The sequence below is a fragment of the Erinaceus europaeus genome, chromosome 2 (assembly GCF_950295315.1).
Source record: "Erinaceus europaeus chromosome 2, mEriEur2.1, whole genome shotgun sequence".
Lineage (NCBI taxonomy): Eukaryota > Metazoa > Chordata > Mammalia > Eulipotyphla > Erinaceidae > Erinaceus > Erinaceus europaeus.
The window spans coordinates 55,849,109-55,875,321 of record NC_080163.1 but is presented as its reverse complement, the minus strand read 5'-3'; the positions used below and the strand labels follow the sequence as shown (position 1 = coordinate 55,875,321).

The following is a 26,213-nucleotide window of genomic DNA, read 5'->3' as shown; positions in this document are numbered from 1 at the left end:
TCCCCTTTGAGTGGTTTTGGTCCCTTTGTCATAAGTTAGATGATTATATATATGAGGGTTTATTTCTGGGCTTTTCAGTTCAGTGCTTCCTATTTTTATTTGGTAGGAGAGAGAGAAATTGAGAGGGGAGGGGAGAAAGAGAGAGAGAGAGAGAGAAAGAAAGAGAGACTAAAGAGAGAGAGAGAGCTACCTGCAGACCTGCTTCACCACTTCTGAAGTTTTTGCCTTGCAGGCGGAGAGCAGGGGCTTGAACTCAAATCCTTGCACATGATAATATGTATGCTCAATTGAGTGTGCACTGCCAGTCACCCCCACTCCCTAATTTAGTAAGTCTGATTCAGAATTATGTCCAATTAGCTGATGAAGGAGTGGATTAAACAGAGTTACTTTAGGACATTGCAGGACTTTTGGTATGGAGAGTCCAGGCACAGTGACTTTGGCAGACATACAGCTACCCAGTAGGACAACTGCCACCCACTACTGAGGCTGAAAATGCCAACTACTCTATTTCCCAGTTTTTTTTTTCCAGCAAGAACAAGGGCATAGGTACCTGTTGAGATGTCTACTGAGGACTGATGGGAGTGTTGTTCTAAATAAAAGAGACATATAGACATAGTTCCTTTCTGTCTTTTGAGGTGGTGATGTGAGGACACAATGGCTTGAGCCCTCACAAATATGAGGGGGAGGCCTGTGTACTGAAGACAGTGATGTGGCAATGCCAAGAACCTTAGCTCCTGAGGGCATCCCTGAGCTATGGAAGTGACCAATTTTGCACCCTGGATTTCCAGTTGTGTCAAGATGACTCATGTTATCATTGTTTAAGGATTTTTTTTTAAAAGAACACTTTCTTGGGCCTATAAGATAGCTCAACTGAATAATTCACCTGCTAGTCATATGCACAGCCGAAATTCAAGCCTAGGTCCCACTGCATTGAAGGAAGCTTTACTGCTGTAATGTCTTTTCCTTTCTTCCCCTGTCTCTCTTAATCTGAAAGAGTTGACTTGGAATAATGACAACAAAACAAACAAACAAATAATGGACAAGTTCTTATGGCCCAGGAGGTAGCATAGTGGCTAGAGTCCTGAACTTGCAAGCAAGTACGAGTTCTTGAACTCACTTCCCAACAAATGTCAGAGTGATGTTCTGGTTCTCTCTCCCTCTCTGATGTTAATACATCAACTAGTCTGAAAAAAAAAAAAACAGATTTCTCTCCTTACTTTTAGCAGAAAGCATCTTGACTGAGGAGAGTGGATATTATCTGGTTTCTCTAGTCATACTGGAAGTGGCCTCTGGCTTTCTCATGACAGTTTAGTTTTATTTTCAAATCTGTTTTCTTTTCCTTCCTTCTTTCTTTCCTTCTTTCTTTTCTTTTCTCCTTTCCTTCCTTCATTCCTTCCTCTTCACATATCTTTTCCTTTTTTATTATTTACTTATTTATTCATTTTTAGATAGGACAGAGAGAAATTGAGAGGGGAGGGGGATAAAGCAGGAGAGAGAAAGAGAAACACCTGCATCCCTGCTTCACCACTCATGAAGTATCTCCCCCTGAAAGTGAGGAGTGAAGGCTTGGACCCAGGCCTTTGCACACTCTAATGTGTGCATTCAACTTGGTGCACTACTGCCCAGCCCCTAAAAGCTGTTTTCTCATCTGAGATGGAGAGAACAGTGACCTCCTGTTGAGTTGCCACAGATCCTTCAATGAGATAATGAGCATAAAGTCTTTAGCACAGAAACTGGCATATTATTAGTATTTAATAATTAGGCACACACTATCTTTATTGTATTTCTTTCTGCCACCAGGGTTATTACTAGGACTTGATGCCTATACAGTGGCTCTACCATTCCCAGTGGTCATATATTTTTTTTCCTTGTTGATAGAGGGTGAGACAGAGAAATACAGAGATGGAGATAGAGAGGAAAAGAGACAGAAGAGGTACAGCACTGCTCCATCCCTTGTGAAGCACCTCCCTGCAGGTAGGGACCAGGGGCTTGAACCTAAGTCCTTGTGCATTTTAACATGTGTGCTCTACAGGATGTACCATACCTGGCCTTGTCATTGTTTTTTGATCCCAGAAACTCATCATTGTTGCAGTATTCTCCACAATATTTTAGATTCCTGCAGTCTGTAGAAACCAATCTGAGTGACAACACTTGCTTCATCAAACTTTAAGAGAAAACTTTACAGGTGGAAAAAGTGAGGCCAAAGCAGTGGACTGTTCAGATTCTTTTATTGTGAATAAAAATGTGCATGGTTTCACCCCTTCCCATTCACTCATTGCCACATACTCTAGAAACAACAGGAGGGCATGGGTCTGGGTAGAAACTATTATGTGATTTTATGTGAAACCAAAAAAAATACTCAACAGCAATAATAAAAACTCTTCAATCTCGCCAAGTTCTCAACCAGTGATGAGGCAGTGTCAATGGTAAGTCTGGTTGGGGACATTTCTAAAGGGTCAGGGAAGCTGAAAGACGTTGGTTAAGAAGAGAAGTTGCAAAGAGGGTTGACATTTTAAATGTGAGTACCCTAACCCCCTCCTTTCCGGCCCTTTATCCTAACACCCTTGCAAAATCTTTCCAGTTTAGAGGTCCTTTCCCAATTCTGCTCAAATGCAATCCCTTCCAGAAAACTTTCCATAGGCTGCACCAAGGTCATCTGTCATTTCAGAGAACACACACACACACACACACACACACACACACACACACACACACACACACACACACACACATCCTCATGCCGTCTTATCACTTCCCATCTTACAACCATCGTGTCTGAGCACACACCTTGGCTGATCCATTAGCAGCAGCAGGTGCATCCCACCGTCACCCCCAACCGGTGCTCACGTCAATCATCTTAGTGCCCCTTCTTCCTCCATCATTTAGTGCTTAGTATGCAGCAGGTGCTCAGCAGCTGCTCAGTGAGGGTTTGTTGAGTTGAAATCAATCCTACAACTGTCATGTCACATTGCCAGTGTCTTAAGAGTCCTGTCATCTCCATGTCTTTCTCCTCCTTTTGGGACATGAAACATGGTGTCACTCAAGGCATCTTCAAATCTCACAGACTCAGGGTTGAAGGTATAGGGAGGGGGAGATGGTTTAGTTTTCACGCCTATTCCAGAAGGCAAGGAGGCAGGAAAGGCAGCCACTGTAGGAAGAATAGGTTGATCATGAACCATGCTGGCTAGTGCTTCATTTGGAATCTCAGGCTCAGCCATGCTTTTGAAAGCTTCCTCCATGAAACAGTGACCATTTCTGCAGCAGGAATTGAAGGCTGTCAGGGAATGCTTGGGCTGCTCTGCCAGCTCAGGACCCAGCAGGTGTAGAACCAGAGTCATTCTTGGAATATGATCCAGGTTACCTACAGACAGGGACCTGGGGGGTTGTCTGTCTAGTTGTTGGATTGGAGCTGTGGTGGCACCATTAGCCCTGTGGTGTATTGAGTTGTCAGGCACATAGATTGTAGTAAGGCTGAAGAATACAGGCTGCAGTCACAGGCCTCTCCACAGGAGGAGATGGGGCTGGGAGGAGGAGAAGGGTTCCCAGAGGTCCTGTAGGTGCTCCATCTAGACAGGTGCTTTTCTTGTCCCCACTCCCAGTCCCTGCCCCATCTCTCTGGTTACCATGTCCAAAGAGAGAAGCTGGGAGCAGTGCAGAGAAGGGAGGGGTCTCTTCTTTTCTTACTAAACTCATAGCTTAGAACCAGCGGAAGGTTAGGGTCAAAGGCAGAAGAGGATGGAAGAGCTTTGAAGAGGCCCTGCCCATTTCTGTTTATGACTCTAGCGAAGAGATCTGGGTTCCTCCCTTCAAGCTGGGACACCCTCCAGAGGGCACCTGACTCAAAATTGGGGGGAGCGGGTGATAAGAAGATTCTTCATGGGGCTGTCAAAAGTCTTCTATGACTTTGGAAGGCTCCCTCCTGGGGCCAATAAGGTAACAGCTATGTTGTCCCCATCTGCCCTAGGGACAGAGGGAAATTGCCACAAAGCAGAGAGAAGGGAGACTGCTTCAGGCCCTTCCCTTAGGTATGGGAGTTGGGCCCTGGGGGACTCAAGTTAGAATAGATGTTTCGGTAGAAAAAGGACCCCCCTAGTCAAAGAATGGGAGTCCTCTCAAATCCCTTCCCAGACCCCAGCACTTAGAAAAGAGGAAAAAATAAGGAGCATAAAAATACCTTGAGGGTGTGGGCTGGCCTGACAGTACAGATAAGCAAGTCTCGTGGCAGGCAGCATGGCCCAGTGACATAAGAGAGGATTCTACCGAGCTTCAGTATAGAGATCTGACATATATCTTTATATAAATGCATATATATATATATATATATATATGTATATATATATGTATATTTAGAGAGACTCTAGAAGAGCCGGGCTTGTTTCTTCAGTTCATTCCTCTTCCAGAGGGCCAGCCGATCAAACTCGGAGATGGTCATGCCGAAGACCTGGTAGAACTCCTCCTGCGATAGATGGCGCTGAAAGGAGGACAATTTGAGGACATGAGATGGAAACTGGAAGTGAGGGGAGGCAGGATCAGTCACTGTCTGTTCTCTTTGGGCACCCTGTGCCTGGTAGTGTCTGACCTGGGGTGATGCAGGCTAGACACTGAATGAATTGGGGTATGAAGGAACGTTTCCTTGGAGGGGCCTCTGGAGCTGTTCTGAGAGAACAGGTAGCCTCACTCTTACCTCCCAAGATTAGGGTGCCACCTTTGGCTCTCTAAGTAGCCTCAAGGTCCCCTTGTGGATGGCTGACTGCATTCTGGACCCTGGAGTGGGAGTGTATGAATGTTGTCCTTCTCTCCTTGGGGAGGGAAAAGTTGCATGCCCAAGACTAGAAAGTGTTTTTTCTCTTATAACTGTTGGTCTGAAGGTTGAGATCAATCAATTAAAAAAAAAAATCATTGTTCCTATATTTCCCCCTAAGGGAATATCCTTCCATCTCATTCCCGTATGAAAACAACTATGACATATAAGGAATCACTGTCCAGCATTCTAAGAATGTTTCCCCACCCTGCCCCTTCCCTTGTCAATGTTTAAATCAGTCTTCACAGTTGATATATTGCCCAAAGCTTTAAGCATTAAACATACATGACACTTAAAATGTGGCAAAATGCTAGTGAAGGTAGATGCATCTTTGTATTATTCTTAAAATGATTTTGGAGGTCTGAATATTTTCCAAGGAAAATTTAAGATGACATTTAAATAGAGATATATGAACTACATTCTGTCTAAAAAAATGGGTTCACGAAGATGAACTTTTGGTAGCAATTAAATTAGTTCATGAAATGTTGAAGGAGACCCAGTGGGAAGTATGCACACAGCCACGCAATCATCAGCCTGCTTGCTGTTGATTCTGTGAACTGATGTTTTGATCATACTTCCAGAATTACAAGCAAAAGTAACTTTTGATGGACACCATAGACTGGTGGGGACTTTGAGCTCACTTTTCACTTCTTTTTTTTTTTTTTTTTAAAGATTTTATTTATTTTATTAATGAGAAAGATAGAAGGAGAGAGAGAAAGGGCCAGACATCACTCTGGTACATGTGCTGCCGGGGACTGAACTCTGGCCCTCACGCTTGAGAGTCTAGTTCCTTAACCACTGCGCCACCTCCCGGACCACTCACTTTTCACTTCTAATGGACTGTTTTATATTATTTTATTTTACTGCTCAGCTCTGGCTTATAATGCTGCTAGGGACTGAACCTGGGACCTCTATTGCCTCAGGCATGAACATCTTTTGCGTAACCATTATGCTGTTTCCCCAGCCCTCAATATTAATGACATTTAGCCACCACTTGGCTCCTTACCTTTATTTTTTCTAATATATATATTTTCTTTATTGGGGGATTAATGGTTTACAGTTGACAATAAAATACAGTAGTTAATACATGTGTAACATTTCTCAGCTTTCATATAACAGTTCATCCCCCACGAGGTCCTCCTCTGCCATCGTGTTCCAGGACCTGAACCCTCCTCTCCACCCCAGAGTCTTTTACTTTGGTGCAACACACCAAACGCTGTCCAAATTCTGCCTTGTGTTTTCTTATTTTTCAGCCTCTCTCTCTTTTTTATTATTAGTGACTTGGTACTGATAGACAAGACTGTGGAATAATAAGAGGGGCACAATTCACACAACTCCCACCACCAGCATGCCATATCCCATCCCCTCTACTGAAAGCATCCCCATTTTCTATCCCTCTGGGAGGCTTACCTTTATTTTTAAAACATGAGTAGAGGGAACAATTAGCTATCTGCAGTTACAAACAAGATAGAGAGCAGGGAAGATAGCATAATGGTCACACAAAAGGCTTTATTCTACTATTCTGAAAAACTTAAAAAAAAAGACAACAAAGAGAACATATCACAATGCACCCAGATGCCCATTCTCCAGGTTCAATAGCTTTCAAGAGTTTACCACATACACTTCATTTATTTCTTTTGCAGTTCTATTTCACAGCAAACTTCAGACATTGGGCCCATTCACTCCTAATTACTGAAGTGTGCATCTCAAAACATACTGAAGAGTTCCCTCAACAATGCAACCAGCAAACCTAAGAACGGGCAGTAATTGTTCAGACTTACCTAGTACCCGCCCAACAATGAAATTTCCCTCACTGTCTCAAAAACAACTTTTCTAGTTGGTGCTTATTAGTAAAGATTTGAACAGTGTTCATGCATCACGTTTGGCTGTTAGACTCCCTACGAGACGTCTCGCCCACCTAGCACCTGCTTCCTTTCTCATCTCTATTTGTTTTCATTCTACTTAAATGAGTGCTGAGAAGTAATCTGCTCGCTTCCCAACTCCTTTCATGGTAAAGAGGGAAAGTGCCACTTAGCCTCACTCATTCTTTTTTTTTCGTTCGCAAGTGGTAGTTACTGTGGATTCTCTAGTTTTCTGTACTATTATCAAAAACCTTTGTTTATGAGGCTTGGAGATATCTCCCAAAGAAATGGTAGATAACACTCTGGGGTGGGTGAGGGGAGAATACAGATCCAAAAAGGATGACAGAGGACCTAGTGGGGGTTGTATTATATTGTTATATGGTAAATTGGGAAATGTTATGCATGTATAAACTATTTCATTTACTATCAAATGTAAAACATTAATTTCCCAATAAAGAAATTAAAAACAAAAAAGAAATGGTAGATAACTTGCACCAAGTGCTACCAGTAGGACACACAGAAAGACCGAGGCTTCTTTTCTCTCTCTAAAGGATAGCTGGGGATTTTTATCCTCCAAGTTCTTGTGACAGCTCTATTCTAAATCACTCTGGATTTGCCTGAATTTGACATCCAGCACTGACTTGAGAGCATATTGTTATTGCCACTGTCATTTCATGGGATTGACCAAGAGTAAGAGTATTCTGTATTTGGAATTAGAAGGTTCAGAATTACTTTGTTTTCAGTTCTGTTGCTTTCTCCATCCTCTATCTCTGTCAAGTAAGTCACTTTTGCTCTTCTCTTCTTTTAATTGCATAGAAAGTATTTCTGGACTATGATGGATATATGTGGATATATATATATATATATATAATCTCCATCCTCCATGGTTATTTATTTCTGGGGCTTAGTGCCGGCACTACAAATCCACTGCTCCTGGTGGACGTTTTTTCCATTTTATTGGATAGGGAAGAGAAATATTGAGAGAGATGGGGAAATAGAGAGGGAGAGAAAAATATAGAATCCTACAGACCTGCTTTGCCACTTGTGAAGCTTTCTCCCAAAGGAGGTGAGTGGGGCTCAAACCTGGGTCCTTGTGTGGGTCCTTGTACTTAGTACTATATGCACTTAACTGGGTGTGCCACGGCTTGGCCCTGACTATTGAGGTTATCTTTCTGAGGTGGGAGGGTGGGAACACAAAACTTTGGTGACAGGTGCATTGTGGAGCTCTGCCATGTAATATTATAATCTTATATCATATTATAATCTTATAGCCCACTATTGGTCATAAATAGAAATTGTGGTGGTGGGAAGCATTCCTGGGCTTCAGAGAGGTTAGACGAATTAAATGAGAAGAATGAAGATGAGTGGTTCAGTTATAAACAATCAAGTATAAACCTGGGGCTGGGACTGAAGAGATAGCATAATGCTGATGCAAAAGACTCATGCCTGAGGCTCTGAGGTCCCAAGTTCAACCCCCAGAGCCACCATAAACCAGACCTGAACAATGCTCTGGTATCTCTTTCCCATTAAAATAAAATAAAAAATAAATAAAAATAAAAAGAAGGCAGTTTTTTTTTTTTTTTTTGCCTCCAGGGTTATTGCTGGGGCTTGGTGCCTGCATTATGAATCCATTGCTCCTAGAGGCCATTTTTTCCCCCATTTTGTTTTTATTGTTGTTGTTATTGGTATTGTTGTTGGATAGGACAGAGAGAAATCAAGAGAGGAGGCAAGACAGAGAGGGAGAGGGAAAGATAGACACCTGCAGACCTGCTTCACTACTTGTGAAGAGACACCCCCTGCAGGTGGAGGGCCGGGCTCAACTGGGGGATCCTTACGCTGCTCCTTGTGCTTTGTGCCATGTGTGTTTAACCCACTGTGCTACTGCCCAGCTCTCCAGGGGTCTTTGAATTGTTCATGATAAGTTGTAGGAACCTAGAATAGTACCTGGAAGATAGACTAAGCTTTCAAGAATATTTATTGAATGAGTCAGAGTATATACTCTGTGGGCCTTGAGAACACAGTGAAGGGAGTCTTCCTTCAGTTTCTTCCCTGCTATGGTGCAGGGGGTGTTCCTGCAGGTTGCATCTTCAGGAATCTCTGAGAAATACACAAGCTTGAATCCTTTTCCAGAGAAGGCTCATTAGCAATAGTGTAAGGTGGGGTCTGGATTCAAAAAGCTCCCTGCACACTTTTAAATGTTCAAGTCTGACACTTAGGGACAGTTTATATTTCCTGGTCTGACCTTCTGGATGTCCTGGAGGGTGTAAGAGTAATTGGTCCTTCAGGAAGAACCAGGTTCCCAAGCATTTCCTTTCCTGGAGCACAGGCTGTATGGAGCCTCTGCAGGAGCTGTCCCCTTCAGCACCAGCAGACACACACACACACACACACACACACACACACACACACACACACACACACACACACACACACACACACACACACACCTCCCCTGCTAGACAGGAAAGGAGGCCATTATAAAGTGGGTGTGGGGAGTGAGTGCCATTGCTTCCAGATGTTAACCCCACGTGCCAGAGCTGGCAAGACTCATGGCTTCCTGGCCTACTCACATCCATTGTCCCCATCCCCTGCTCTGGGTGAATTTCCCTGCAGTCAGTGTCAAGTGGTGTATATACTCTTTTTGGGTGATATGCTTACCCCAAGACATGCTGAGTTTCCTTATTTTAAAAAATATATACTAATTAACTTTTTTGGGGGGGTGGGGTTGGGGGTGTGCACCAGGGTTATTGCTGGGACTTGGTGCCTACACAATGAACCCACTGCACTTAATGGACACGATTTCTTTCACCCCCACTTTTTTGTTTAAATACTTTATTTATTGATTGAAAGGGGCAGAAAGAAACTGATAGGGAAGGGGGAGATAGAGATGCCTAGAGAGATAACTGCAGTAATGCTTCACCAGTTGTGAAGCTTCCCCTTTTGCAGATGGGGATGAGGGGCTTGAACCTGGGGCCTTATACAATATAACGTGTTTTATTTAATGGGACAGAGAAGAAATAGAGAGGGAGGGAGATATAGAGAGGAAAAGAGACAGAGGCACCTATACCACTGTTCCAGTACTCATGAAGCTTCCCCCTGCAGGTAGGAACCAGGGGCTGGAACCTTGGTCTTATGCATGGTAACATGTGTGCTCACCTGGGTGTGCCACCATCAGCTCCAAGCCTCCTCCTAGAAGCCTACATTCACTCCTACAATTCCTCACACTTCTCCTAGTCCAGACCCAGGGAGGTGACCCAGGGAGTCTTCATCAGACAGAGGGACTGCTTCAGGATCAAAGGGGTTTGACCTGTTCTCTGGTTGTAGGACCAGAGGAGGATGGAGGAGGAGGCGAGCAATAAAAGCCTTTGGGAAAGGCTGTCACAGGTTCTTGGGCGCAGGCATCACTAGGAAGGACCTCAAAGGAGTGAGAAGGCTGGTGAGAAGGAAGGACATTCTAAGGAGAAGAAGGGACAGGGAGAGGCATGGGGTGGAAGGGAGGATTACAGGGATTCAGAGGAGACCAAGAACTGGAAGTCCATGGCAAGTAGGTTGGGTCATTGGGACACCCAATGTAATGTGCAGGCCACTTCTGTGCCTTATCTATACTGTCGCCACTGTTCATTATTATTACTATTATTCATTCTGTTACTATTTATTTTTCTGAGTTATCCTGGGACTCTGTGCCTGCATAGTGAATCCAGTGGCCATTTTTTACCTTTATTTTTTCCTTATTTTTAAAAAGTATTTTTTAAACATTGCTTTTTATTTTAGCTTTTGGGGAGAGAGAGAGAGAAATTGAGAAGGCATGGGGAGATAGAGAGGGAGAGATGCAGAGATCTGTCACCAGCACAGTTTTACTGCTCGTGAAACTTCTATGCAGGAAGGGGCTTGAACCTGGGCCTTTAAGTATTGTAATGCTTGTGCTCAACCAGGTGCACCAATGCCTACCCCCAAATCTTTTTTATTTAGTGATAGAGACAGAGAAACAGGGTGAGAGAGGAGGAGAGAAAGGGAGAGAGACACCTGTAGCCTGCTGCACGCCTCTGCCACCTCTGCTTCTGCAGGTGGAGACCTGGGCTCACACAGTCACATGTGCAACTTCACTAGTTACACCACTGCCTGGCCCCTTATTATTTGTTTCCTTTCATTTGATAGATACAGAGAGAAGCAGAGGCAGGAGAGAAGGAAGGTAAAAAATATACTCGCAGGGGCAGGATGGTAGTGTAGCGGGTTAAGCACACATGGCACAAAGTGCAGGGACCAGTACAACGATCCCGGTTCCAGCCCTCGGCTCCCCACCTTCGGGGGGGGGCATGTCGCTTCACAAGACGTGAAGTAGGTCTGCAAGTGTCTGTCTTTCTCTCCCCCCCTGTGTCTTCCCCTCCTCCCTCAATTTCTCTCTGTCCTATCCATCAACAAAAACAGCAGCAACAACAAGAGGAATGGAATGGGAGAAAAAAAAAATAAAAAGGCCTCCAGAGCAGTGGATTCAGAGTACAGTCACTGAGTCCCAGTGATAACCCTAGAGGCTATATATTTGCATCACTGCTCCACTGCTCATGAAGCTTCTCCCTTTCTAGGTGGGGACAAGAAGCTTGAACCGAGGCCCTTGGGCACAGTAATATGTGCACTCTACTTTGTGTGCCACCGGTGGCCTCCTCCCTGTCATTTAACTCATGTTAGTTATCCAAACCTGCCCACCTTCAAAATTCATCCAAATCCTTCCTCTTGTTGGGAGCTTGTACCTACCAAGCTAACCTGAATGACAACTATGAAACCTTTGTGGGGTTCCCAGTCTACTGCCAGACCCCATGCAGAGGGGTTTATGGATATTGTCTCATTTGTATCACACTGAGAGTTGACGGAAGCTTAAGAAGTCTGTCTCCTGATTTTACAGGGGAGAACTAAGATTTAGAGACATGTCGCATGATCAAATTAGCCTGCCAGGCATGGCAGGCTCAGAGTTGAAACCCATATAGATTTGCCTCCTCATCCTCCCTGCGTAAGCACTTAAGCTTCTATACAAGCCCGCATCAAACTTGACCAGCACTTCTGCCAATCAGCTGCCATGGCTGTGACCACAGGCGCAGACTGGATAGAGAGGGCAGCGTGGGCACGGGCTGAGGAAACAGGGTTGGAGTGTCTGCTTTTTCAAGGAGCAGTGCATCCTTCACACCATTCCTCCTGCCTGTGTGTGTTGGGCGGGGGCTAGAGCAGGCTGCTTCTGGAAACTCTCCAAACTCCCAGGCTGTGGACCTACCTCTAAGCGGGTCCGGTCCACGTCCTTAGGCAGCCGGTTCCTCCCTCTCGTGGTCACCAGCAGCAGCTCATAAGGGTAGATCTAAGGAGAGAGGAACAGGGAGAAGGCTCTGGATTGGGGAAGTGTAAAGAGCTTATGCCTTTCACATACATTTTATGTCTGGGTTCCCTCCTCCATCCAGAAAGGGCCAGAGAGTGAAGTCTGGAGGAGGGGCTGGGGTCTTTCCTCTCTGGGGAGTTTGGGAGTCTCAAGGCACTTTTTTTCTACAAAGCAAGACCCCTCAGCACCCTAATATTATTGCTTGTGAAACTTCCCCCCTGCAAGTAGGGAGACCAGGGGCTTGAACCCAGGTCCCTGGTACATGGTAACACATGCATTTTACTGGGTATGTCACTGCCTGGCCCAGTGAATGTCTAATAGATGGTGACTGGCAAAGCTCTAGAAAGATGGGGATCTGTTTCATTTCAAGAGATAAGAGACATAGGGCAGGCTCCAGGAAATGTGGGCCCATTTTGAGAAGACCCTTGGGGTTATTGGTCTCTGTTCTCTTCCCTGCATAGACAGTGCTGTCAGCCTCTTGCTGGTCCCAAAAGCAGTGGCTCCCTAGTGTCCTAGAGCCTCCCAGGGTGTATGCACCTTCTTTACCTTGTACTCTGCAGAGAGAAAAGAGAGATACACACATATAATGAAACGCAGTGGGCTTTGCTTTGCATACTGTACTGGCTTCTGCTTTAGACGCTGCCTTTGATGATTTCCTCCCCACCCCCCACGGCCCTGGGAGGGCAGGATAATCAGGGATGGTTCTAACCTAATGGCTGGCAGGGAATGAGGCCAGACATAAGACTTTGGGGAGGGGAGTTGTCATTTGAGATGTCAAACATAGAGACAAAAAGAACCTGATCTTACTCACAGGCAGAATTCAAACAACAAAGACAGAAAGGGGAAACACAAAGTAAAAACTTGAACTGGTTGTAGTGTACTGCACCAAAGCAAAGGACTCTGAGGGAAGGAGGGCAGGGAGAGACTTTGGGATCTGGGGACATGGGGGGAGGACTCTAGGATCCTGGTGCATGATGGTGAAGGGAAGACCTAAGTTGGAGATTAGAGAGTTTTGTAGACACATTGTGGGAAGATGAGAAATTGTACTCGTGTGTCAATGACTGTACTATAAATCATTACCCCCTCTCCAATAAAGTGATAAAAGAAAAAAGAGGAGGAGGAGGCAGTGGAGGAGGTAGAGGAGGTGGTGGTGGTGGTGGTGGAGGAGGAGGAGGAGGCGGGGGGGAGGAGAGGAGGTGCCTGTGAGTGAGGCCCCCTGTTCTGGGTCAGTGTGCCTATGCAGGCTGCCCCCATGGCTGGGTGACTTGAGAAGCTGTTGAAGGCTGATGGGATAGCACCACTTTCAGACAGCAGGCAGCATACAGTTCAAGGAAGTCTGATGGGAGTAATGTACATTTGGCTCTGAGTGTATCTCTCCCCCCCGGGGGGTTGGCGGGCAACCTAGCTCAGCAGTTCCAGGAGCACAGCTCTGATGATGGAACCCAGATGGGACAGATGGCCTGGAGATCACCCAAGGCCAGGGAGGATGAGGAAAGAGGAAGGAACGGGAAGTGAAAGGCGGTGGGAATTCGGGGTTTGGCCAGAGCCCAGCTTGGGGGACAGCAGCCTCAGCCCTTGCTTGGCCAAAGTCAAGCTCAGTTATGAGCAGAGCACACAAGGTCCCTGTGAGTCCTCCCCCTGCCCTGCCCCCCCCCCCCCCCCCCCGCAAGGATGGAAGGATGCACTCACTCACCTCGCATGCCCCAGTTGACAGCATTCATGCTGTCATAGTGGAAGAGGTCGGCGCTGGGTGTCTGCAGAGGAGACAGGGAAGGGTGCAGGGGGTGCTAAGGCAAGCTGGCCACAGCCTCTCTAGAGGGTTCTCTCATCTCTAGTGGGGGTTGGGGACCATGGGATGTGGGATCCTGATTACATCCTAGTCTCATCTGGCTCATAGCCACTTGCAGGTGAATAACATGTTTGCTGTCCTTCAGCTTAGATGCTACTTCTCTGCCCTGACAGCCTATCTAAAAGTACAAGTTGCCCCTCTCCCAAACTCTTGATTTCTCTTTTGCACACACGTGCATGTGTGTACTTCATACCTGCATGATTTCACTACTCTTGGTTGACTGTTTCACACAGAGAGATAGAGAAAGAGGGAGAGAGGGAAACACACCACAGCACTAACACTTACCCCAGTGTTGTGGGGGCCCGACTCTGACCTGGATGGTGTGTATGATAGAGCAGGCACACTCTCTAGGTGAGCTACCTTGCTGACCTCCTGCACCAAAGTTTTCATTATTTTTATTCAGCTTAAAGAAATAAATCAAGGGGCCAGACTGTGGCACACCAGTTTAAGTCTATCTTCAGGAGGAAAGCTTCTTAAGTGGGGAAGCAGGGCTGCAGGTGTCCAGTCTCTCTCTTCCCTCTGTATCTATTTCTATCTCTATCTCCCTTCCCCTCTCAATTCCTCCCTGTTCCATAAAAGAAAGAAAAAAAGGCCACTGAGAGAGGTAGGTTTGTAGTACAGGCATCAAACCCCAGTGACAACCCTGGTGGTAAAATAAAATAAAATAAAATAAAATAAAATAAAATAAAATAAAATAGGGGCTGGGCGGTGGTGCACCCAGCTAAGTGCATAATGTCGCCACACAAAAGGACCCAGGTTCAAGCCCCTGCTCCCAACCTGCTGTGGGGACAACTTCACGAGCAGTGAAACAGGTCTACAGGTGTCTATCTTTCTCTCGCCCTATGTCCCTTCCTGTCTCAATTTCTGTCTGTCCCATTCTATTAAGTATAACTGAAAGAAGAGAAAAGAAAAAAAAAAAGGAAAAATGGCCACTGGGAGTGGTGGGTTCATAGTGACAGCTCTGAGCCCCGGCGATAACACTGGTGCAAGAAATAAATAAATAAATACATAAATAAATAAACAAATAAAATAAGGACACACAGAAAGGGAGAGACATTACAGCACGGGAGGTCTCCCAGTGCTATGGCACCACTCACATGCAGTGCTGGGGTTCGAACCTGGACCACACACAGGGAAAACAACTTGCCTCCTTATGGATGTGTCTCCTGGTCGTGCACTCAGGCCTTTGTCAGTACCCACCTGTCAGTCCCCACCCCCTTCTCTTTATTGGTGTTATCTTCTGCCACTGCATTCTACCTGCCAGGTTAGTGTACAGGTTGTCTGTTTATCCATCTAGAACAGCCCAGGAGCTACAGCTTTATTCACTGCAGGACCCCTGTCATCTACAACATTCTCGACATGCAGGTGCTCAGGAAACAGCTCTCATCCTCACTGCTCCTACCCTTTCTCCCATTGCCTGTTAAGCCACACAGTCTCTCCTCTTGCTAAAAGATCGGTTTCCATTTTCCTTGCAGTCCATAAGCCAATTTGCCATTTCCGGGCAGTGGTGGTGGTGGGGTGACGGTTCAGAAGGCATCAACTATGCCCATCCTCACCTGGTGCAGATACTCAGGTGAGGACTATGGGAACTGTCAGCCTGGGTATGAGAGTTGGAGGACACCTGTCTCTTCCTGTCTCCGTATTTTCATGCCCAAAAGAGGCTTAATAATGACTTCTAAGGGGTATGAGCTAATAAAGTGCTTAACATAGTAACCCGCACAGGTTAAGTACCCAGTAGTACTAGGCATTCCCAGTCCCTGTTATGGGGCTCCACTTTGCATAGAAGGGTCACTGGGAGGGCAGCACAGAGGCCTTTGAGTCCTTCCAGCAAACACCTCCCTTTGCCCTGAGGCATTTCTCCGGTTTTTACTGCAGCAGTGAATGAAGTTGGGGCTGTCAGCATACACATGAAGCCCCACTTACCCTGTGCAGCCCGTTTCTTCTGTAGGCAGGTAAGGAGGCAGATTTGGAGATGAGGGGATCTGCAAAAGAGGAGCCCAGGTCATTACCAGGAGCCTCTAGCCAGGGGTTTCACACTGAGACCATCCGGATGCAAATGTTATCACATGTCTTCTCTAACCCAGTAGGAAGGGGTGACAGAAGTCACCAGTCCCTCCTACTTACTGCTCCTCAGACTTGAAACTAAGTGTCTTGGGAGCCCCCCTGACATCCTCCCACCCCACCCCCCCCCCCCCCGCCCCAAGTGTTCAGATCTTCAATGCATCATCCTTTCTCTCAAGTGGATCCTTGTAGCTTTGCCTGGTTCCACATAGGTCCTGGTTCAGGGCCCTGACTCTGAACAGAGGGCCTGGAATAAGAGTCAAGTTCAGGATAAGGCAGGCAGGAAGTAACTAGGGCTTTTACTGTCTCTCTGGGCAGGGCTGGTTTCAGACATCTGATAGAAACCCACTAACTGCCAAATGCAACATTTGCCACCAGAACTGTGTTGTGACAGTCACAGCGTCATCATAGCTATGGGGGGCAACGGTGAGTGTGCTGTGGCCTACAGGCTCTGACCCCACGGGACATGACCTGCCCAGGGCAGGACACAGGACTTACCGCTGTCAGCCAGGTAGTGAGACCGAGGGGCTGCAAGAAAGAAAAAAAAAGAGAGAGAGATCAGTGTTCCTGGGGACAGACAGACATGGCTCTCACATCCTGGCTGCTCTGCCATCTGCCTGGTGGGAAGGAGGGACTGCCCGCTGGCTCTCTTGCTGCATAGTTTCTACTAATAGTTGTAGTTCCCTCTCTGGCCAGTAGGGGACCTCACTGGTGCTCCATGATGTCTGCCGACACCACTGAACCCAGTTCGAATTTAAGCAATTTTGCTTGCACAGAGCCCAGGGCCAGGGTGGAAAACACTGACCCTCAGTGGACAAACAGGGAAACAGGTCCCTTCCTTTATCCTGGCTGTGTCATTAGTAAACTTTAACTTCTACAAGGCATTAATTACCCATCATCCCTTAATCACTCTTTGGTGTGCCCATCTGCAGAATGGGGAGGAATACCGTCTCCTTTATGAGGCTATTGTACAGAATATGGGGCATGGTGCAGTAGTATGTTAGCACAGGACAAATTAAAATGGTTTTATCATTAGCACCACCATCATCCACAACCTCAACTGAAGTCAAGGTACAGTCTGCAGTAGAGGGAAAAGCTTATGACCTTGGGGCCACCCCAAACTTGGGTCGAACCCTGACTCTGCTACTTACTCACTGGCTTCCTGCCCCTGGGCAAGTGGCTAAACCTCATATCTCTCATCTGTAAGTGGGTGGTAACCCCTCAAATGATGGTCTTTTTGAGGACTAAGAATATTAACACATCTGAAAATGTCTGGCATACAGGGCTGTAATAAAGTGATAGCCTGTTATTATCCACCAAGTATGGTGTGAGGCAGCATTTCCTTGCAGGAATGAATCCCACACAGGTAAGAAATAAAGGAAGAAGACAGAGTATAAGTATGTCCAAGGCAGACTGGGAGGTGGCATAAAGCATTGAACTCACAAGCATGGGGTTCTGAGTTTGATCCCCACCATTACATGTGCCAGAGTGATGCTCCGGTTCCTATTTTCTCATTGCTAACCCCACTTTTTAATTACATATATATTTTTTAAACAAGTGTCTTCCAGCGACAGGGAGGTTCTTACAGTGATAGAAGTCACAGGGTAAAGTATTTGAACCAAGCCACTGCTTGCATACCTCCTGCGACTGTATTCGCTACTTCATGGAACAGCCCCATATTTCTTTGAGTCTTTCAGACCACTAGGAGACATTTTTCATGACATAAAACCTGGTCAGGACTCATGACTTTTGATGCCCCAAGGAAGCAGAAATGAGTGCTCAGGAAAGAGCATGGATTGACTTAGTGCTCCCCTCCCCAAGTGGAGCCTAAACCAAGGCAGGGCAGGTGGAGTTCAGATGGAGTGGAGAGGAAGATGTCCCCGTCAGGTCTCCAGGGCAGTGCTTACAGCCATTGAGGGACATGTCATAGCCGGCTGTGTACAGCGCCTCCCGGCTGCTGGTGGAGCTCCGGGGTGGGGTCCAGGGGTCAGCGTAGGAGCTGGAACGGGCCTTCATCTCCTCCTTCAGGATCAGCCGGCCAATACCACTCTGGAGCTGCAGGAGGGGCAAGGAGACATTAGGAGGGAGCATTGAGATGAGGCCTCTACAGTAAGCCTCTGTCGCTTCTGCCTTCTCTGGGAGCTGGGTTCTTTGCAAGCATCCACAGTGTCTTTTGGAAACTCATATATCTCACACAGGTAGTCTATGATCTGGGTGGGGCCTGAGGGTGGGCACAAAAAGTAGGCATGCCCAACCACAGGGTGGCACTGCCCAGATCACAGTGGTTAGCTTAACTATGGGTAAATGACTCAAGACAGGTGGCTGGAGTCACTGTTACCCATCTTAACCATCCCTTAAACACAGGAATTATTCTTTTAAAAAATTTCTTTATTGGGGAATTAATGTTTTATATTTGACAGTAAATACAATAGTTGTACATGCATAATATTTCCCAGTTTTCCATATAACAGTACAACCCCCACTAGGTCCTCTGTCATTCTTTCTGGACCTGTATTCTCCCCCTTCCCCATCCACCCCAGAGTCTTTTACTTTGGTGCAATACACCAATTCCAGTTCAGGTTCTACTTGTGTTTTCTCTTCTGATCTTAGGTATTATTCTTTTATTTATTTTAATTTAAGACATTTTTGCTTTATTTTACTTTTATATTCCTCTTCTTATATTTGATAGGATGGAGAGAAATTGAGAGGGGAGGGGGAAAGAGAGAGGAAGAGAGAAAGAGATAGCTGCACATGAAATAATCCTCAACCACATACCCCGGGAGTTTCTTCCTCAATGAGAGTGGTCTGCTCACCTTGTGCATGCTGCGATCAAAATCATCTTCCTCTCCTCCAGATGAGAACCTTCTGGCTCGGGGCACTGTAAAAGCCAGTCAGGATCAGCTCCAGCCTGCCCCAGGAAGAGGGCACAAAGGCAAGAGAACCTAGAGAGGTGGGGCTTCCTCTTGGTTCCAGCATGTTCTAGATGAGTAACTCTGTACAAAGTATCCTTGAGTGACATATCCCCCATGTCTCCACTGTGGGCCTGCCTCTGTGGTGCTGCTCAGCACATAATGTTCCCTTTGTTCCACCCTGGGGCTGGGAGGAGTGCATGGAGCTAACTTTCCAGATAGAGCTGAGATGCCTCATTGCCGAGACTTTCCTGCTCCTGGTGGAAAAGTAGGAGTAGTAGGGAGTATGGACCCATTGGGGCTCATCTTGCTGTGACCATCCTAGGAGACAGCATAAACCCTGGTGACATGCAGGTGTCTCTAAGATCCAGCACTGCCTCAGCTCAGTATATCTCAAAGACTTTTAGTCTATTGCTCACAAATACCTGATTTGTCATACACCACCGGGAGTTAGTGCCTCCCCTCCCCTCCCCTTCTCTTCCACTCCTCCCTCTTCCCCTCCTTTCTCCTACCCCTCCCTACCACGCCCCTCCCCTTCCCCTTCCTTTCTCCTCTCCTTCCCCTTCCTTTTTCTTTCCCTCCCCTCCCCTCTCCTCCCCTCCCCTCCCCTCCCCACCCCCTCCCCTTCACTCCCCTCTTTCCCTTCTATTTCTTCCCCTTCCCCCTCCCTCTCGAAACTGGAGGCTAAACCAATGGCTGTTTTTTCCTTCCTGGGCATTATCCTCCCACCCTGGGAGTCTAGTGTGTGTTTCCATGTTCTGTGTCTGAGACTTGTAATCTTTCAGAAGAGCCATCAGCTCTCCTACTTCCTGTGTATCATCTCCCATACCTCGCCTATGTCTCCCCACAAGGCGGGGAGCAACCTACTTTGCTTCCCCCGACCCCCCAGGGCCTGTGAGTGCCCTCAATACATGTTTGGTGAATGCAGAAACATGATAGCATGAAAAAAATGGGTGGTCGCTGGGTTCATTCCCTCTGTCCCTGAAACAGGTTGTAGGGTTCTGGCCCTAGCTCCCCTTGTGGAGAGGGGGCATCCTACCTTTGGGGGACCCATGGTAGGTCCAGTACTCAGATTCCGAAGTATAGTAGGGGTCTGGGGAGTAGGCTGGACTGTACTTGGAGGCCTGACTGATATCTTCACTGGTTTTGCTCTTTGCTGTTGTTGACAAGTCACCTGCAAAGGACCCAAGGAGGGAGCTTCAGAGAGGCAGAGCGTCCTGGCTGGGACTGTCCACTCTGTCCTTGCCCAGCCAGCCACCAGCCCAGGGCCTCAGGTCATGATGAGGCCAGGGGTTGGAGCACAGGGCATCACAGTGCAAACAGCAATGATTTTGAGCCCTGAATAACAGCTGGGAGTCTGAACATCAGAAAAGGGAAGGGTCTGCTCAGAACACCCAGAACACTAAGCTGATCTGACTGGCTCCAGCTCAGTGTTGCTTCTAGCACATTCCATGGACAACCAGGTACATAATCCCAGTGAATATGAAAGCTTAATACTTGGGCCCCTCCAAGTAGGATCAGACAGCTACTTTGTCTTTTCCCCTGTAGCAGCTGCCTTGGTGACTCAAGTCGCATCCAGAAGGCATCATGAAGTGGCTTAGAAGTGTCTTTGTACCTCCCTTTCTTCTGGCACTGAAATGGCCAGTCCTGCTTCTGGAGAGGCCAAATAGTCACAGAAAGGAGTACAGGACCTGGGAGTCAGAGACTTGGGTTCTAGTCCCACCTCTGCCACTTAACCCAAACAATGGACAAATCCTTGCTGCCTTAGTTTTCCTATCTGTGAGGATCAGAACCTGTCTGTAGGCTTAGGTATCATTCCACTGACAGTCCACATCCTGGGGTCACCATTAAGTCCATCATTGTCACATGCACTCCAGGACAGTTATTTTTAAAAAATAATTAATTTATTTATGATAGAGAGGAAGAGAGAGAACCAGAGCATCACTCTGGCATATGGAATGCCAGGGACTGAACTCAGAACCTTGTTCTTGAGAGTCCAATACTTTATCCACAGAACTACCTCCCAGACTATACAGTATCTTTGGCTCAAAGAATAAAGAGGCTGGCTAGGGGAGAGAGAGTATAGAAAGCAAGAACTTCGATCACTTCCTAGGAAGGGAGCTGTAGGGGTAGGTTCTACCCTTCCTGGAAGCCAGAGCAGCAGAGGAGCCTGAGAAGCCCTTCCTAGCAGTACTTGCTCCCACACTTGCTCTTTCTCTTGGGTTCTGGGCATCTCTACCTGCCTCTGATGAACTCATTCAGTCCTTCAATCATCTCTTTTCCATTCAATCCACCTGTACCCCAAACCCACTTGTCCTGTGAGGGAGCTACTCCACAGAAATCTGATGGAGCATCCCAGACAGTCCTGAGCTGTGTGACATGGGGCACAGGGGATCTGGATGTTTAGTTAGGGTGGGTATCTTTTTTTTTTTAATTTATTGCCACCAGGCAATAGTGCTGGCATTACGAATCTACCACTCCAGGTGGCCATTTTTCCCTTTCTATTTTATTTGACAGGATAGAGAGAAACTGAGGAGGAGGAGGAGATGGAGAGGAAGAGAGAAAGAGAGATGCCTGATGACTTGCTTCACAGCTTCTGAAGCTTCCTCCCTGCAGATAGGGAGGGGGCTTGAACCCAGGTCTCTAAGCATGGTAGTATGTATGCTTAGTCCAGTGGGCCACTGCCTGGCCTCTGGGTAGGCACCCTTTCATGACCACTCAGGGGATGTGGTGTGTCCTCCACAGGCATGTGTAGAAGGCACAAGCTCATGGCTCCACCTGGGCCCCAGCAGCCCCCTCTGAAATGGAGGCTGTCTATCTGTCTAGACCATTGGGGTTTCTGCACTCAGAACCACCATGGATACCAACACCCCCTCCCCACTCAAGTTCAGAGGGTTCAGGCCCTGTGTATAGTGCTATTGTGCTCCCCTTAATTACCCAGCTTCACCCTTGGCATGTGAGGGTGACACAAGGTGGCAATGGGTGACTGCGCCCTTTATGCAGAAGTTGTGCTAAGTCCATTACATTGCAAAAATGACTGGAGATCTCAGCAATGGGTGCTGTGGGGTTTCTCAGGCTGAGTGTGGGCTGGAATCAGGAATGCAGCTGGTTTAATGAGGCTTCCTGGGCCATACTCTCAGCACTCTTTATGTGGGCTGTCTAGGGAAGGGAAGAAGCCAGGACTCTGTTTTTTTGTAAGAAATCTATCAGGTGGGGCCAGGCAGTGGTACACCCAGTTGAGCGTACACATCAACATGTGTAAGGACCTGGGTTTGGGCCCCTGCTCTCCACCTGCAGGGGTGGGGGGATACTTCACGAGTGGTGAAGGTGAACAAGTCAGCAGGTGTCTCTCTTTCTTCTCTATCTCCCTCTCCCCTCTCAGTTTCTCTATTCTCTGTTCTAATAAAATAGAAAAAAAAGGGAAAAATGTAGCCAAGAGTGGTGGATTTGTAATACCAGTACTGAGCCCTAGTGATAACCCTGGTGAAAAAAAAAAAAATCAGGTGTGAGAGAGAAGAACTGGGCCAGTCCCAGCCATATTTTAAGCAACACTGAGTTAATTGAGTGAATCATCGAATGAATGAATGAATGCATACTTGGTGGCTCCCTCTCTTTCTTCTTTTCCACTCTACCCCACTCCTAGCCTCCATTCACTCGTAGGACACTGTGACTGACTGACAGCATCTGAGAGTAGAGGTTCCCAAACTGGCTGGGCATTGGTGTCACCCTGAGAAATGGTTACAACGTCAGTCCATTTGGTTAAATGCAGGTCAGGAGATTAGGGGTGGTGGTGGTTCTCGAACCAACTAATTGTGTGGTATGGTGTTAACCAGCTGTCAAAACATGCGCATCAGGGACCTGCGTACCACTCTCCTATGGGCATGTGCATTTGACACAAGTGGCTCTGATCTTGGACACCAGGCTGCAGAGAAGGAAGGCTGGGAAGGAGGTAGGTAAGTGTAGAGGGGACATAAGACCTTCCTTGATCTTTTGCAATGACACCAAGCTCTCCCACTCCCTGCATCATCGTGAGTGACATGGGACTGAGCTGCAGCCTTGTGGTCTCTCCTGGCATTGTGTGGCCAGATGCCTCACCCTCCCCATGCCCTGCCCAGCCCTATCTGGCTCCAATCATACCATGCCTCTTGTAGATAGGTGGCTTCCGGTAGATGTTACTATCGCCAGCTGCCAGATAGATGGGGGAGGGATAGCAGGGGGGAGGGAAGAGAGGAGACAAGGAGACAGCAGCCAATCAGTTGATATCACAAGAGAGAGAGATGGCCCACACCTTTTCCCAAGGGTCCCGAGACTTTCTCTGCCCAAGCTTAGTCCCCAGCCTCAACCCACTGGGCTCAAGAGAGGAGCAGATGGATCCAGGAGGTTCTGGGGCTGGAGCGGGGGACATGCAGGCACAAAGCAGGTGTGTACTGGGCAGGATCCATGCAGAAAGGCAAAGCTGCCTCCCCCAGCCATCAGGCCTCCTTCCATGCAGAGGACCCCAGAGTGCTATAGTCACAGGCCAGCATTTTTGCCCTCCCATTCTCTCCAAGACACATAGGATGGGTAGGCCATTTCTGGGGCAGGAAAGAAGGATGTACATGGAACAGCAGGAGGAGTTCCTGGGGAAAGTAAGTAGGGAGCTCAGAGCTGGAAGACGGGTGGGCTGTAGACTTGGCTCCAATGAACTCAGAGTATGGCTTTGCCAGAACCACAGAGACAAGGCCGTCAAGTGCCTGCCTTCTTCTTATCTCCTGTCGCTTTCCCTCAGGTCATCACCTCCAGCTACAGTGGCCTGCTGCCACCTCAGTGTCAGAACTTTTCCACTTGCTGGACCCTCTGCTTGGATACTTTTCCCTCGGGTCTTCATAAGGCTGTGGGATGTGGACCACACCTACCACCACCTGAAATGTTCCTTTCACTAGCTATTCATTTATATTTATTATCTTTCTCACAACATTATAACAGACACACCATGAAGGCAGATTCTGGGCTGGTCTGTACAACTGTAACATCAGGGTCCAGGATGATTCCTGTCTGCACACAAGGAACAGCAGGGCTCAGGGAAGCCAAGTAACTGGCCTGAGGTCCTGAGCTTCTAAGTGGTGCAATACAAACTCAATCACATGGCATTTCAATGCAAATGCCCATGACCTCCATCTGGCCCCTTCACAGTCTGGGGCTACCAGGCACCACTCCCTGGCTGCTTCCTGGTAGTCTTGATTAAGGCTGGTAGGGTTCGTTGGTGGATTATAGCTTGGGGGTATGTGGAGGCTGCAGGGTGGGGTGGCATGACTTAGAGAGGGTCCCCCAGAGCCAGTGTCTCCCTGGTTCTGGTGCAGGGTGCCTGGTGTTACCAAGGTGCATGCACTCATGCTGGGTATGCTGGGCTGGCCGCCTACCTGGGATGTGAAAGTGCTTGGGAGCCTGGTAAGAGGTCGGAGTGGAGGACCTGACATCTAACTGGCTATGGTACGGAGAGCTCCGGCCACTCTCGGGCCCTGGAGCAGGCGGGCAGAGGTCCCCAGAGAGAACAGAAGCATAGAGAAAACAGGCATTAGCACAGTGGAGGCCAAGGCGGCAGCGAGTGCTGGCAGCAGGTGGGGTGGCGAGAAGGGGGCTGTGCTTCCATGCACCATCTGTGGAAACAGGCTCCATCCTGTTGCCTGCTTCACCCCAAAGCTGTATCTGGTGGTTTTCACTGAGTTCCAGGAAAGAGTCCTTGGCCAGCTGAGCACCCACCTCTCCCTGCCCACCCCCAGTGGGCAGGAGGATCTAAAGCTTTCCTCCACCCCAGTGATAGTGTCACTTCTGGCTTTTGTATGGGATGGCCCCAGGGGGAGGAACAGGATGGGGATAGTTTTCTTTCAGGCAGGACTGTTGGCTACCTGCTACTCCTTTCTTCTGGCAGCTTCTTCTTGCTGCTTCTCTACCCCTCCCCTCACCAGGGACACCTCCAGGAACTCAGTGCCACCAGCCTGTCACCATTGCAGAGGGTCCTTCTGGATTGGAACTTGACTGGGAGGCTTGAGTTGCTCAGCATCTGGGAACTTTCAGCCACTGGCTTGTCCCCAAACTCTTCCTGTCTCTTGAAATTGGCAGTAGAGATATGTGTGTGGGGGTGGGGGTGGGGGAGCTGTTCCCCTTTCCTTACCAGATCGGTAGTAGTGGTGAGGTGAACGGGAAAAGGTAGGGGACATGCCCTGCCGGCTATAGGTGGGGGAGTCGATGTAGCCAGGGCTGGAGGCCCGTCTCTGCCGCAGGTCCAGGTTCTCATATATGTCCTGGGAGGAGAGGGGGGGGACGGGGGAGGCAGGGCTATGAGCTGGGGTGTGGGGATGACAGGGAACCTGGAATCTGGGGGCCAAGGCCTGTGCTGCCATGAACACAGACACCCATCCCTGAGTTATACCACTAGAGAAAGGCTTTGGGAGTTTTTCACCACTCATGCACAGGTGCTCAGACGGAACCCACAGACTGGGCCTCTGCGATCATGAGGCCATAATGCCTCAGAGAGTCCATGCCTATGCAGAAAAGGGACACTGGGGATCTCCCCCAAGCATGCTTGCCCTTTCTGTCACCATCACTTCTGCGGGTCATACTCCTGAGTCTCCCTTTCTCTGCCCTGGTTAGGAACACACTGTGTTATGGGGGGGGTCACACATCTTGGGGGGGGGGGCTTCGGTAATGTCAGAGTCTACTTGCTCAGCACACAGGGTCATAAAAGGTCTCTTCCAGACAGTTTAATTACCTGGGAGTAGGGAGATAACGTTCCCAGCGACTGAGAAGCCAAGGTTGTGAAGGCAGCCATGGAAGGTGCAGGAAAAAAGAGAGAGGATGCAAGAGGGAGGAACAGAGAGTGGTTAAATGGTTCAGCAAAGTCAGGCCCCCAGGATCCTGAGATGTCCCCCCACTTCCAAGAACTCAAGAGTTTTAGAATCTCAGCAGCACCTAGAGGTAGGAGAAAAACTAGAGACTATGTCCTTCTTAAAGATGGGAAAACCAGGGTCTGAGAAGGGCTGTTCTGGTCTAGGGCTCTCAGGAAGGCTGGGCATCTTTATTTAGAGCCAGGCTTCTCCACCACAAGTTCATGGTCATTTCAAGCCTCTGTGCTGACCTCCTGCCAGTTCCTGACCCCACTGTGAGCCATGAACAGAGTGCCCAGGGCAGGGGGCAGGGTAGGGCTGGGCCAGGTGGGTCATCATGTAGGAGCTGAGTACTGTGGCAAGCTGAACTTATAGAGTGTCCTGTCTAAAGCGGACAGTGTCCCCTCTGTGACCACTGTTTGGGACCAGGTTGGAACAGACTCTCAGTGGTAACACAGTCCTTTCAACTTCTGAGGCAAACCAGAGATGTAGCTCCATCTGGGGAAGAC

General features: G+C 47.9%; 1 protein-coding gene across 10 annotated transcripts in view; it reads right to left on the bottom strand.

Annotated features, from left to right (window-relative positions):
- Positions 1-4,272: 4,272 nt before the first annotated feature.
- The window catches only part of ABLIM3 (actin binding LIM protein family member 3), a 154,221-nt gene continuing 132,280 nt past the window's right edge, over positions 4,273-26,213 (bottom strand). For 4 of the 10 annotated variants that reach the window (XM_060180788.1, XM_060180831.1, XM_060180815.1 and 1 more), the window contains 12 exons: positions 25,590-25,619; positions 24,993-25,122; positions 24,241-24,339; positions 22,979-23,026; positions 19,881-20,015; positions 18,746-18,810; positions 17,840-17,987; positions 16,431-16,460; positions 15,795-15,853; positions 13,708-13,776; positions 11,924-12,004; positions 4,273-4,471 (listed from right to left, as the gene is read on the bottom strand). In XM_060180788.1, the coding sequence (XP_060036771.1) occupies positions 13,708-13,776; positions 15,795-15,853; positions 16,431-16,460; positions 17,840-17,987; positions 18,746-18,810; positions 19,881-20,015; positions 22,979-23,026; positions 24,241-24,339; positions 24,993-25,122; positions 25,590-25,619 (813 nt within the window). In that variant the 3' untranslated portion in view covers positions 4,273-4,471; positions 11,924-12,004. Of the gene's footprint in view, positions 4,472-8,620; positions 8,761-11,923; positions 12,005-13,707; positions 13,777-15,794; positions 15,854-16,430; positions 16,461-17,839; positions 17,988-18,745; positions 18,811-19,880; positions 20,016-22,978; positions 23,027-24,240; positions 24,340-24,992; positions 25,123-25,589; positions 25,620-26,213 lie in introns of those variants that run through there. The other 6 variants (XM_060180802.1, XM_060180819.1, XM_060180836.1 and 3 more) reach the window with 6 other exon arrangements.